This window comes from Atractosteus spatula, chromosome 8 (genome assembly GCF_055471065.1).
Source record: "Atractosteus spatula isolate fAtrSpa1 chromosome 8, fAtrSpa1.hap1, whole genome shotgun sequence".
Classification (NCBI taxonomy): Eukaryota; Metazoa; Chordata; class Actinopteri; order Semionotiformes; family Lepisosteidae; genus Atractosteus; species Atractosteus spatula.
Window position 1 is genome coordinate 44,889,058 of NC_142713.1, and position 14,850 is coordinate 44,903,907.

General features: G+C 35.6%; 1 protein-coding gene across 1 annotated transcript in view; it reads right to left on the reverse strand.

The window, feature by feature from the left end:
* The window catches only part of grm8a (glutamate receptor, metabotropic 8a), a 253,084-nt gene extending 241,683 nt beyond the window's left edge, over positions 1-11,401 (reverse strand). The window contains exons 1-2 of the mRNA XM_088923627.1: positions 11,310-11,401; positions 6,093-6,945 (exon numbers count right to left, since the gene is read on the reverse strand). Coding sequence (XP_088779753.1) covers positions 6,093-6,602 — 510 coding nt within the window. The 5' untranslated portion in view covers positions 6,603-6,945; positions 11,310-11,401. The remainder of the gene's footprint in view (positions 1-6,092; positions 6,946-11,309) is intronic.
* Positions 11,402-14,850: the final 3,449 nt, after the last annotated feature.

Sequence of the window (14,850 nt, forward strand, 5' to 3'; positions counted from 1 at the left end):
AATGAGAGCCTATGGCTGCCATTGCATCATCCAGGTGGGACTGCACTTTGGTGGTGGTGGACGAGAATCCCTTTTACCTGTAAAGCGCTTTGAGTGGAGTGCCCAGAAAAGTGCTATATAAGTGTAAATATTTTTTTTAATTATTATATTATCATGAAACTACTAGATCACTTTGTTCTCCTAAGGTATAAACAATGCATTGGCTCAGACACTGTGCAGTCATTTTGTACTGTACATGAAACAACATTGTTGCAGAAATCAATTTTAGAATCATAACAAAAAACAAAATGATGGCAAAATTAGGTACCAAAGAATTAATCTGGGCCCATAAATCCTTTGATTTTGTGACAAATATCACTTCCTCTTTTGGGTTTCATTCAGTCTGATCATGGAAATGAAATACATGTTTATGATCTTGGAATCAGTAAACAGTTTATTAAGTTCACACTTAAATCTTTAATCAGTTACAATTCATAAGAATCGGTCATCAGCACAACAGTCCTCTTTTGTGGGTGCTATTTTGTGCATTTTGGGCTTTTTTTGGTATACTAACCAAGCATCCAGCACCAAACACCCTGTAAACAATGCTTTCTGGTATTCAGGCTGTTATACAGTCAGTAGCTGCTGCTATTGACCTCCAAATGAAAGGCAAAAGTCTATGACTATCTGATATTTGGCATTACATGATTAGATGATATGAAAAGAATTTCTCCAGAGCCTTATTATACTGTAACATTGAGCATAAGGTTTCCTAATTTGAACACCATCCTTTGTGTTAAATTGGACTGAATTAGAACATGTTTTTTTTCTTTTCCACCACCACTCCGTAATTTTTAACAAAAGGCGAGTGATGCAGGGCTCCACGGGGTTTCCGTTTTTATTCCATCTGAGCTCTCAAATTCTTCCCTTCACCAGCTCTTCTCCACACAAAGGGCTGCAGGCCAAAGTAACACTCCATAGCAATGTGGATGATTCTGGGTCACTGAGGGCATTCAAGTAGACCATTGATGGGATTTCTGGGTAATTTAGTTCCTAACAACTACAGTAGGTGAACTGGATGTGCTGAATTGCCTCTTTCTATCTTATCGTATTATCATGTACATAAATGAACACATAATTTGGTTTTTAGGGCTAAATGATAATTTCTTGATGTCAATGTATTTAAAAGTTAATGATTTAAAAACATCATAGATTTCAAGACCGCGGATCTTGCCACTACTACTCCATACTAATGCTGGATTGTTGGCCAAATAGCCTTGTCTTGAGTTAGTGCAGATCTTTAGGTATCTTCATAAAATCTAAAGGCTGACCTAGAAGTCGTCGGTTTTGGGTTTTTTTCATCCCTTCAAGTGTAGTAAATATATATATAGTATGTAAAGTATTTTAAAAAGCGTGAAAAGGAAAATATGCTGTCCATGTGCAGCCTTCTGTGTGCAACCAACACCTGGACAGGGTTACAAAAGGTGCAGTGCTGTTCTAGAGAAGCTGTCAAGAAGGACAATAATTCAGAGGTACAAAGCTATTCATGAGGAAAAACTGGTGATATTATAATATCTTAGGCCACCATTACAAAGGTAGGTGTTATAAAGAGGGACATGTTAAATTTTATTTTTAACAAGTTCTTCTCAGTCTCTGAAGTACAACAGTTCCTTGTCATGCCAAAGGTGAATGGGGTAGGATGCAGAATAAAAAGGCTAAAAGGTAGTGTTGCTATCTGAATATATCATAGATGTCATAGGTGTATTTGAATGGCAGTAAACTATGTAGCAGCAGAACTGGGATTATTAAAATGACTAGCATAAGGAAAAAATGGTTTATTTTTTGTTTCCCTGGGGGACTTCTAGCTGAGTTCTAACTACAAAATTCTTAACAAAAATGATTTAATCTGCAGCTTAAAAAGAAAGAGAAACACTGCTGTGCTGTTTGGTATTCTAGCATTGTGGTCTTGAAAGGAGAACATAATGAATTATATTTCACTCATATAAATATAGCCTGATAAACACTTTCATGAATGAGCAATATACAGTACAAGATGGGTGTTACAAAAGCATCTGAGAAATGCAAAACTTCTAACTTTTGGTTTTGTTTATAAAACATTTAAGACAAGAGTTCCTACTGTCATGATAAACTGTAAATGCTTTAAATGTAGGTAAGAGGATAAGAAATCTCATTATCAGTAAGTACTGATTCTCTGTGTCTAGCAATTTACAGCAAATCTCTAATTATAAATATCTGCTTTCATGACCTCCTCTGTAGTACTCTACTCATAAAAGATGTATGACTTGAAAAAAAGCAGATGAAGTGATTAAAGATGAATAATAAGTTGCCTCATTACTGCTTAGTAAGCTAGTCTTTTATTTCTAAAGTTAGTGTACCATCCTAACTTCCAACTACCAATCATATTTGGTTAATTATTTTTCATTAAGCCATTTCAATTCACTAGGTATCTTCCCTTGTTTTAAGAAATATGCATGTTTTATGTTAGATATGTTTTTACATTAATTGTTGTCTTTATCATGTAATGAATGGATAGTTGCACCTAGTAAAGACATGGTTGTTCATACAGTATATCACCTTTAATGTACAGTATGTACTGTATTTGTTTCAACTTAAGAATGTCAAATGCTAAAAGTGTAATTCTCTCTGTTTTTGTTTCTAAAGTATAGGAATACAGCTCAGCAGTAGAAACACAGAACTAGATAAGTTAACTATATAAGGCTTAGGAAAACGTAATATGTTCTGAAAAAAAGTAGTTTTTATCTAGAATGTCTTGTCTAGGCATCCTGTAGACCTTTGATAGATAACATAGATTGGTGAATACTAAGCTTTACACTTTCCACCAGTTTCTACCCAAAGAAATCTTAGTTTCATACTAAATTGATCACAAGCTATCTTCTGTTTAATCTTCATGAACATGTTATAAGCTGATAATCAGGGCCCATTTCTTAACCTCTCAGTATACCTTTTTATACTATAACAATTATAATGTTATCAAAAAAGACATCTGTGGTTCCAACGCATTTTCCCCTGGTCTAACCAGAACAAACAGTCAAATATAACCAAAGTTCATATCAGATGATTAATGAAAGAGTGGAAAGCTCTCCTTATGTTTAACTGACTCTTGACTTAAATGTTCTGGATAGATTTAGACCCTGGAGAACAGCTGAGGTGCAGTACTTAATACATTAGTATATAATACTGAATCCTTTTATCTCAAGAGTCTGCTGCAAGAAAAAAGGAATTCCTTTTTGAAAGAGCTCCTCTTAATAGTTGCAGTACAGTAAAGAATTGTCAATAACCACATCTGAAAGCTGCATGAAGCATTTGGTGGCTGTAGCTGTAAGTTCATATACAGGTTGCCAAAAGTCAGCTTCACAGGTTGATATCGGACACTACAAAAATGTCACTGGGAATCATTGTACATGTCAGCAAACCACAACAGAAGGCTATATTGCTCCACAAACCCCTACATAAACACATTTGTTGTAACAGTTGGGTTTAAACAGTAAAATTCATGGATCACTCATGAGATATGTAAAGATTTTGATAGAAATATCCTGGAGTTTTCCCCTGTCACAGTAAGAAAGCGATTGTAGAGGCTTTTGTGGAAAACAAGTGTTAATTCGTTACAAATTTGAGACCAGCAATTCCGGAGGCCTGTAGCTGGAACCACGAGCACAATCAGCAAGGCGGCGTAGTCCCAAACTGCCCCGTTTGTCATATCTGAGTGCTCACAGAGTGAGTGCTGAAACAGATGGCCCTAGCTGTATGAACACAAATGCTGTAAACATGAGTCGCCAAATCAGGACAGAGTGGAGACACTATGGCAGGGAACAACGATTTTCTGTCCCGCTTTGGGGAAAAACGAAAAACATTTCATCTGTCCATCCAGTACCTTTCACAAGCTTTTGCTGTACAACAAAGGGGGAAAAAAACTTCACTCAGGCAGCTGGTAATGGTAAAAGCATTACTGAAATACTGCAGAATTCTGTGTAATCAGGAACTTCCTAAACCCATTGGATTTCTCAGGCATGAAGACATTGTTACTAAAAAGTTCAACTACTCAATAATTACTGGGTACTCAGCCCGATACCTGAACAATTAACTAGTCCTTTAACAAGTGTAAAAAAAATTGTTTTTTCAAGAGGCAATAAGATGGAAGACTACTACATTTTCTTGTTTGAAACCAATCAAACTCCAAAGAAGCAATTAAAAATAGAAACCTGTGATCTACAAAGGAATGTTCTAAGGGATCTGTTTTGATAAGGGCAAATCTGTGAATCTGTTACCCATTCCTTTACATAATTAACATTGTAATTAGGCACCCTTGGCTTCACAATCAATAAACCAAGGCAGGGTAGTTAGACTACACATTTAAGCCAATGTACTGGAAAATGTAAGCTTTAATGTTCCAGGACATCATACCATATAGATTTTTAAGTATCATATCATTATATTGGACCACTCTAAAAACAGTTGTATTTTAAATAGAATACAATATTTTAATATTACCCAAAATAGAAATTATATTTTTGGATTAAAACTTTTTTTTTGCATAACAGTGAAAACTAGCAAAGAGAACTTGGCATAATGTCACCACGATAAGCAAATACTGACCTTTCCTTAAACTCCTGTTAATTGCTTTGGTTAATTAGCTGCACTACATGTGGCATAATTCAAAGGATGACCTGCAATATATTTAATCTGCAGCCTGATCCACTCCCTTACTATTAATACACATATGTTTCTCAGATCTTTTCTGTCAATCTTATCAAAATCCCAACATCTTTATAGACACATTCACTATTTAAGCACCATCCAAACATTTCCATCTTTACTGATGTTTACTTTTTAAAAAATAATGTAATTTTAAATTATTATACATTATTAAGTCAAATTTACTGATTTCAAAAGTGAAAGCAGCTTCTTTAAATTTATAAAATACCTGAACTACAAAAGCTAAAATATTTGGTTTGTATAAAAACTTTTGGTTTGTATTTCACAGTTCCTGGGTTCAAACCTATCTCTGTCTATGTGACGTCTGCATGTTCTCCCCCTTTACACATTTATTTTCTCTTTGTATTCACTCACAGTTCAAAGTCATGCCCTTTAGGCTAACTGTCATCTCTAAATTGCCCTTTTTTTAATTGTGTGTGAATACATACACACGTTCCCTGTATTGAACTCTTGACTATCCAGGGTGAAGTGCCGGGTTAGACTCCAGCTCAATATGTTCCTCAAACACAGGGCTGTCCACTCCTAGTTCTGTAAGGCTTCTCCCAGCTCTTCTGCAGGTGTGTCTGCAGGTTTCTAAGTCTCTTTAAAGTAGCAGCAACTGAAGAGCTGGGAGAAGCTGTTAAATCAGTCCAATTATGCCAATAATGGCTGCAGAAAACCTGCAGACACTTCTGCTCTAAAGGTAAAGCAGTTACTGAAAATGAATGGATGGAAAGTTTCATACAAGCCTGCCAATCACAAGACAAAATTGGTACGCTCACCAAAATCAGACCTTTCTCAAGTGGGTTTGTAAAAGATAACAAGGTTTTTCAAAGATTGATGTAGCTATTACTAACTATTATAACAGGTAGATTGTCATTATTTTGCCATAATACATCTGACTTTATATGTGTTAAATGTACTATCCAGCAGGTGGCAGATAATAATACAAGACATGTCATCAGTACTCAGCACAGGGTTAGCAAGGAAATCTGAAGGCGGGGTTGAGGTGTGTTTTGTATGTGCAAACGATTGACAGTATGTTAATTGAAAGTAAGACTTTTACTTATCTGTTTCCATATTGTCTGCATAAAGCTTAAATATTAAATTTAAAAACCGTAGTGTCAGAGCAGAGATACTATTTTCTCTAATATCCAATGACAACCAAAGCAAAATGGCATAGCTAATTTTAGAACAATCTCACTTTAACAAAAGCTTGCCCAATGGGTTTGATGCAGCATGAATAACCAATAATGAAGCCCTTCCAGCATCTTTTCCAAGTGCACAGCTTTTTTTTTTCCGAGACCACGCAGCAGCAGAAATGGAACTAAGCTCATTCTCCATACACCAAACATCAAAGAGAAAAAAGTTCTCACCTTAAAAAGTCTCAGTATGTTCGCAACCATTATTGACACTGAACTGGCAGAAGCACCAATTACTCCTATGATCTTGTCAGGCTTGGTGAAAATAGGAGGATCCCCGTTGGCACACCTTACATCAGATGCGTCTTTCTCAATCAGCGCTTGCACAAATGTCAAGGACTGCTCCAGAGCATAAGTGTCCCTGGAGCAGGTGTCTAGTATCCGGACACCCAGTGTGACATTAGGAAGCAGGTCGGGATCCTTATTGATCTGGTCAATGGCATAAAGCATAGCCTCCAGTCTATGGATCCCCTTTTCTTTTTTTAACTCTCCACAGGCGACCCCCCGCTCTCCTCTAGCATGGACAGGGAACAGTCCTCCTAAGATTATATCACCTTCCAGACGAATGGAGTGGGCATGCTCCTGGGCTTCTGTCTTCTGCATGGATGTGAGCAGCCAGCAGCACTTGGCTGTAAGAAGGAAGAAGCAGTGGCAGGAGATGGATCGCTTCTTTTCCTTTGCCATAATTACTTAATATATTGCTCGGGTCAAAGTGGTGAAGGCTCTTGCTATTAGAATAGGTGACAGAGCATCTGAAGGTGCACAACATGAACGCAGTCATCAGTGCCCTTCTCCCTATCAGTGTGGAGCCACGGAGCTGATGCCAAAATCAATGCTGTCCAAAGGAGGATGGCTGTTGATTTTTATCACATCTCTGCCACATGTGTCTTGCATTTCGGGGAAAAAAAAGAACAAAAGCAAGATGAAGCCTGGGAGTTGCTGAAGAGGCTGTGCAGAGGAAAGCTGCTGTGTCTCAATATAAATGCGCAACAATTATCGTCTTGGATTTCACATACATCTGAGGCACCTGCCAGGGAGACAGTGAATAAAAAAGTTTCAATATTATTTGTCAGTTTAAAAAATAATCATTTTTATATTATTACAGTATAACATCTTGCCCATAAAATCTTATGGCCAAACATGCACCCATGTTGGTTTGTATTCCAGTCCTTTTGGGGACTTCCTATTGAGTCTCATTTTATTTGTATTTAATATTCTGTACTCCAGCAAAAAGAAACTCCACAAAGAGTGAATATAGATCCAATACATTTAGAAGAAGCAGTTAGGTTGAAAAAGAAAGACAATCACCTTTTTGTAATACTAAACAAAGATTATTAAAATATTCAATTAAAAAAACAACTGATGTAGCTGATCTAGTGTTAACAAGTTTATATTATTACAAAACACTAAACTTTCACATTTATGTTTCACTGCACATTTTGCTAAGATACAAAGAGTCCTTTATTCATTAATATTCATTAATGTTTAGCTACTCATATTACTTGTTCCATATTTTAAACACTGTTGTGAGATACAGCATCTGGTTCTAACTAATTCTAATGTAGCTCAAATATGCCTCTGCAAAATGAGATGTTTACTCAGCCACCCACAGGCAACAAGACTGTCTCTGTGGTCTAAAAGTACAGGTTTATTACCGCAACAACATCAAATGCACCACAGTTATATGCCTTACAGATGCAGCTTAACATATTATGCAGTCAGAAAGATAGCACGCATAGTGTGGTTTCACAAATCTTGAGAAAAAAATTAATTTACTGATAACATCTTTACTGCAGCTTTATGATGGAGGGAAATGACATACCTGTCATTAATAAATTTATCATTTGTACCTTTACTGCTCCAACATTTGCTATAACACACGATTGTTTACAATGTTTACAAAAAATAACCACTAAATGTATTTATTTGTTGTTTCTCTTAGAGATGATTATTTATGTTCTGTGTTGTTTTACTAAATACGAATAATGGAAAAGTTAAATACAGGAAGATATGAGGGTTTCCCATTGTGTTATTTTTTCACAAGCTAAAAGGCACAATATAAGATTATTCTCCATTTAAAATGTTTCCCTCTTCTGCAGTATTTTCACATTACTGTTTCTCACAACTTGAAAAAAAGGGTTTGCATTGCACCGACTTAAGGGAAGGCTTTGAATGCAAATCTATTCTCTTGCTACCTCACAGTATTTTCATTTGTTCTTGAAATAATAAAGCCCAGTCATCAATTAAGGGAACACATACAAGTGCAATTACCTCCCATTCTATTCCAGTGTAACATTATGACTCATACTCTCATTTTCAACCTTCACAGTTCTAGAAAATTAGAGGAAATCGGTATTATCAACTGTTCCTGTACCCACGACATAAATGTCTGACCTCTGCATGAGCATTTACAGCATGTCACACCCTAGATGAGGCTTAAAGAGAAGTGGTGCACCAAACCCTGATGCTTTTGTTTCATCAACTCTGTTTTGGGTCCAGTGTTTTGCATTGCATTGTCACCTGTGTGTCAGTCCTGCTCATAATAGTGCTTGTTTTGAGGCTATCCAAAAAAATGTGCCAAGAATAATGAACTATTCACACATAATGCATTAATTGTAGGACATATTGTAGTGCCCTGTTCATCATGAAAATAAAAATGAAAACCACTCACCTTCATTATTGATTGAAAAGGCAATGAAGTAAACACACAAATACAAGAATAAGGTCCATGATTATCCTACAATGTTCACATGTAAATGAATATACACATAAATTATATATTGGTAATGATATTTCTACTGTGTATGTGTATATGACATATAGAAATGCAATTCAAAATGCATTAAATTATCACATCTACAGTTAATAAGTACCATTTATTATATTTTTGTGGACTTTATGTAGTATTAATATCAATTCCAATTCACCCCTGGTGAATTGTTGCTATCATATCAATTAATACAATCACATTGCATTTTGAATTCTCAAAATAAATACACAAAGTGTATGATTATAACTTTATTGTAAAGTTTATTCTTTTGATAACAGCTTTACTTGTTAATATACAAATATAGTTTGTTAATGTCAGAAACTGCATCATAATGTGACATAAATAATATTTTTTAACAAAACAAACATATTCCTCTTGTCCCTCTCAGGCTAGCCAAAAAAACTAACTAGAAAAGATTTTGTGGGTGTATCTGACCAGGTATGTGTTTTAAGGCCCTAATGAAGAATAGTGATGACAATACCTGGTAATAAATATATTTATTTTTAGCTGCTATTTAATGGATACATTTATAAAAGAATCCATGGGTAATCTTTTATAGATTGTCGTCTTTATGGTGAAATATGAAAGGTATTTTAGCAAGCGTAGTGAGGATTAAAACTATCATTCGTCTAAAAGCAATGTAGTTGTTCAAAAAAGATCAATTCCTATTATACAGTATATATATTATGTAACGTTAATATACAGTATGAGTATTTTTTCAGGTCGTGTTTTAAAAGGAGGTCCATATCCAAAAGTAGATGCGATTCGTTTGTTGTGGTACAGGCATAGTCATTTCAAGCATTATCCCATTACAATTACCATGAACACATGCATTATTTAATTAGGTTTATATAATTGCTATGTATTTTTCTTTGCAGTAATGAAAAGTACTTGCAGTTTACCCGGACCGTTAGCAGATAATATTTTATCTTATTACTACTGCTAGCTTTACGGATGTCTGATGAATGTTTTAGTCATGCCGAAGAATTCCTAAGGACTAGCCTTCAGTAAAGCGTTTAGTAATAGCGTTTGAGTGAGTGTACAACATAATAGTTCTTTTCACCACACGGAAAACTAGGTTTAAAGTGAAAGCATTACAGTTTAATAAGGAAATTCGATTTCTGATACGTGTGGCAGGTAGTCGGTACAAGTGTTATCCCGCTGCACAACACGCACATAGGCATCCATGTATCCGTCTTCTAACACATAGCCCAGCACTACATGATTACTGTATTTTCTCGTTATGCGAGAAATGGAATTCCAGGAGGACAGAACTGGATTTCACAACTTAACTATCCCTACCAGAAAGTGAGATAGTTCTACACACTTCCCAAAAGACATTTACACTGGCAAAATAAGTTATTTCCAGTTCTTCTTTTAATTTACACGAATTGGTATGTGTCAAGCAGAAACATCTTCTGTCGATTCTATTACATTTTCTTCAGTGGGACAACTCTCTAGGGATCTCCTTGCTGTTTTCTGGAACTGATTTTTTTTTTGTCTATCCTTTGTTGAGGAAAAAAAACGATTTATTTTTTCCATCTTCTCAGGACTGAAAGCATTAAATGTTGCTGTTAATGATCTTATTATGTCAGATACGGAAAACAGAAAAAAACAGAAATGTACGAAGACAGAATGATAAATAAGTAATATTTGAATAATTTAGTAAATTTTCAAAGAATTGACCAAGCAAAATCATGTCAAATATTGCCGTAATACCTGCGCGTGAGGTATACGGTAGGTATCATTGCCTACAGTACATACAGTTCTATAGCATCTTAATATAATATGTTAAGTGAAGGCTGCACAACATCTACAATTTACTGTTATTAATTTCTATATTTTGCAAAGCCTTTCCGTTGGTTCGGAAAAACATAAAAATAGGCATGTACAGTAGCCTACAAGTAGCCTATACTGAAACGCAGGACACTGCTAATTGTATTCCAAAAAGCAGCTGTTGTTTGGTAACAAGAACATAGGGCTAACAATTTAAATAATGGTGATTGTGATTGCTGCATATTAATATGTATATATACAATATATACATTAGCGTAGCACTTAACAGGAATGAAAGTTAATAGAAGTCAGTTTCTCTGTTCAGGTATCTTTCGTACAACAGCATAACAGACAAAGCAAGTGCCTGAAAATAAGATTATAAACATTTTAGTCAAACGTTCTTTTGTGGAAAAAATCACAGTTCTCTTTAATTCAACTTCCTTGCGGACTCCAGTCCACTTTCATACACAGAACATAAGAAAAACAGTGCAAATGCCACAGGCTCCCTTCATTCATCCACTTCGCCTTGAACCAACTGTCTGGCATCCGGACAGATTGCCGTTTTTCTTCCTTGATTTAAGAGTATTTTCCAGGTATGTTTAATGAAATCTTTAGCCCATCAACAATTATCTCAAATACGCGACTGTCACTGGTTAAAACAGTTATACCTATTCAGCAGATAATCTTGTGTGAAGTCGATTCACACGAAGGATAAAAGAGATGCGATTAAATTAATGCAGTTAATCAGATCAAATTAAAACATCCAAAACGAGATCTAAAGGGCATACATAATTCACAAAGCAAACAAAAAATAAATAAAACATGAAACTTGATTCTAAATTCACCTGATATTCCGTGCTGTACTCCGGGTTCCTCGCGCTTTTTCTGCTCTCTTGGAGCTGCTCAAGTAACTGTTCTTGGTGCTGAAAGGGACAGCGATTCGAGAAAGCAGGAGCGCGTCTCTTCCAAGTGAATAACAAAATACTCCCACCGGCAGTGATTGGTCTCCCAACTCTCTTACTAATCCACCCCGGCTGCTTATCAGCTATTCAATCAGTCCGCAGGCAAGAAAGGTTTCTTTCTCCTATTATCTTGCATTACACAGGTTGTGTAGCGTCAAAGAAGCACATTTCAGAATGCATAATTGTCTAATTTACCGAAAGGAACGCTTCGGACATTAATAACCCTCTACACATCTGAAGGCATTTGTTCCCCAGTCATGAATATGATGTGTTCTCTGCTTACCGTCTGTGTCGACTAAACCATAAGAACAATTATTAATTGCTAATAGGTATTGTGTCCGCCAAAGAGCAAGACGTCAGTATTTGACATCCTCTGGAATATTTCGTAAGAAAGACGCGAAATTCAAAGCACATGAAACAAAACGTGCCACCATAAACCTGGAGTGTCTCTTGTAATAGCCGTCTAGAACTGGGCTCATCACAAAGTTTTTAAACCCAAACTACAGTTGTTATGAAAGTGAATTTACATGAAGGATGTGAAGCCTAAAAAAGATCAGATATGCAGTCCAATCCAAAGCTTCTAAAATGAAGGATTTGTTCATTCTCATGGCTGCATAACCTCACCTCTTTACAAGTTTGATGTTTGCGAAATGAGTATGCGCTAAATGTAAGCGCTAAATTGCATAAGATGTTTTGCAGAAGCATTTCGTTATAATTATGACCTAATAAACTTCTTACTTTTCTTTTCAATGCCTGTTCATTTTGATATTAAAAAACTCCAATAAAGATCTAGATTTCTTGGACTTCAAAATAACAAGGCCAATTCAATTTCGTGATTTCTCTCCCGATACAAATTCGTATTCATGCATCCGCCAATTGAATACCTGTTGTATTTCAATTATGTATGCCAAATATTTATTTAGAAAGTACAGAAGACAATTTCTTTAAAAGGTACGCGTGTAATTGCTAGGACCCATGATATAAAGGACAGCAAACCACTTCCATCTAGTGGTCAGGAAATGCAATTTACAGTGCCCAACTGAATTGGCTACACGCTTTGTGTTCAGAGATTGATCGGGCCCCATAAACGACAATTTCTTCAATACTTTTAACACAGATGTAAACTATTTGTGAAACCTTAAATGATGTTCTTGTTTAAACATAAGGAACAGGCAAAATGTGATTCCTAAAAGCTAGAGAGTACTTATGATAATGTGAAAGTACTGTCATTATGATGTCAGATGGCTTCATTACTATAAAGTATCTTCACGTCGTTTTTTCTAGACTTAACCAAGTTCAGTTTTTCTCAGCAGAAATTAAAAGGTTCATGTGTCAAAAACTCCTGTACTCCTGCATCCATTATGTCAAATTCATAAATATATCTACATGGTATGAATGTTTCAATATACTGTACTGCATATTCTTCATGCCTCAAAGGGATATGTCAAGAAAAAGTAACTTTAATCTCTGAAATTTACTAGTGAAAGTATCCCATTATTTATGGTAATCTGAAAGCAGGAGGTTGACACAAAGTATGTTTTTGTCTTTATTTGATATGAAAATAACAGAACTACCCAACAATAAAATGTATTTTATAATGTACTCATCTTTCACATGAATCTCATGAGCACAAATACAAATTGCTTAGCTATAAATAAAAAATAACAGCTTTAACTTTGCTGTCCCAATACCTTTGCAGGATGCTGTATACAACATATTTATCCTCATGTTTCTACAAACTGAGATTAATACTCGGGGATTTAAATTTCCTGTAAGAGAAAAATAATAATTAGATTTCTACACAAAACACAAATTCGCAGTATTCAGAATTTCCTTTATAACAGAATTGTATATTCCTTATACAGAAAAATGAGGAAATTGTTTTGCTCCCAGTGGAAATGTGAAGTCACATGTAAGATTAAAAATCACACGATTACCTACTGTATACTGTTTTCTGGAAACTAATCTCAAAATAAAGGCAGTGCAGTAGACTGAAACTGATTCAAGTGTTCCTTAATTTGTAGGAAAAAAGGAATTGCACATCTTCACTACTCGTAAGCTTCAGGTTAACAAAACATTTACAAATGTTTTTTTTTCCAAATCATTTATTTCATGGAGTGACTTTTCAAGGTATGCATGTGTTTTCAAAATGCTCAGTATACTACTACTACTGTACTACTGTATATTCATTAAAGTGTATTATATAGAATAGAAATCCTTTATTCCAGCATGGTGGCGCAGTGGTTAACAGCGCTCGGACACTGGATTCAATTATGGACCTTGGGTGCTATCTGCATGGAGTTCTTTAAAATTTTATTCCAATGTTCATGTGGGATTCCTTTGGGTCCTTTATTCCCCAAAGTCCAAAGACATACTGGTGGGTTAATGGGCTTCTGGGAAAAATGATCCTGGTGTGAGTGTGTCTGCATATCATGTCTGCGATGGACTGGTGTCTAACACAGGGTGTACCCCACCTTGCACCAGTAGCTGGCTGGGATAGGTTCCGGCTCTCCCATGACACCGCATTGGAAGAAGTGGTTAGAAAATGGATGGATGAATGGATGGATTATGTCTTTACAAATGCTTTTGTTCTTCAAGTTTTTTTCAAGAAAGGTTTTTAAAAGCTTTAAAAACTTTTAAAAATACTATTCAGAGGTCACCTTGATTTGAGAAGCTACAGAAAAAAGAAGGATCTATAGCTAACACTTCTTATCAATGGTATTGAAGTCCTGTGTACAGCAAATTCATAAAACTGACTGGAAGACTGTTTCTGCAGTAGAAAGCAAGACTAAAACTAGCACACTGCTGCAATACTACTGTCTGCACCTAACAACTCTTAACTACTTAATACAATGCAAAAAACAATTTATTTTTAAAAATAATAAACATTATATATTGAACTATAAAAGACGTCACTCTTGAGAAGGTGGCTCAAGGGATCTGAAAACAAAAACCCATAATGGCAATACAGGACAGTGCAGAACACTACTGCAGAGGCCTTGTAGCTTTTATAGCACAGCCTACTCTTCCTCCCCTCTGTTATCAAACTCCCAACCGCCATTCATCATTGGAACCCCTTCATATCCCCTTTCATTACCGATTACCCCCCATGTGAGAATGTGACCTTAACCACCACTAGTAAGCTAATTAATTAACTAATTATCAAGTACACTGTCTTTTTATAAATAATATAAGCCTTAATAACCATTAGTGGCAGGTCACAGTTTCCTCAAAGACCAGCCTGCCACAAGTGCCTTTAAAAATAATCATCTCAAAGAGCTTTACAATACAACAAAATGCATTACACATTAAAATAAATTTGCAAAGCTAAAGAAATACAGTAGACAGTAGACAAAGGACATAAAAAACCTAAAAAGCCTTTTTGAATAATGTTTTTAGCCTAGGCCTAAAAGCACACAATGTG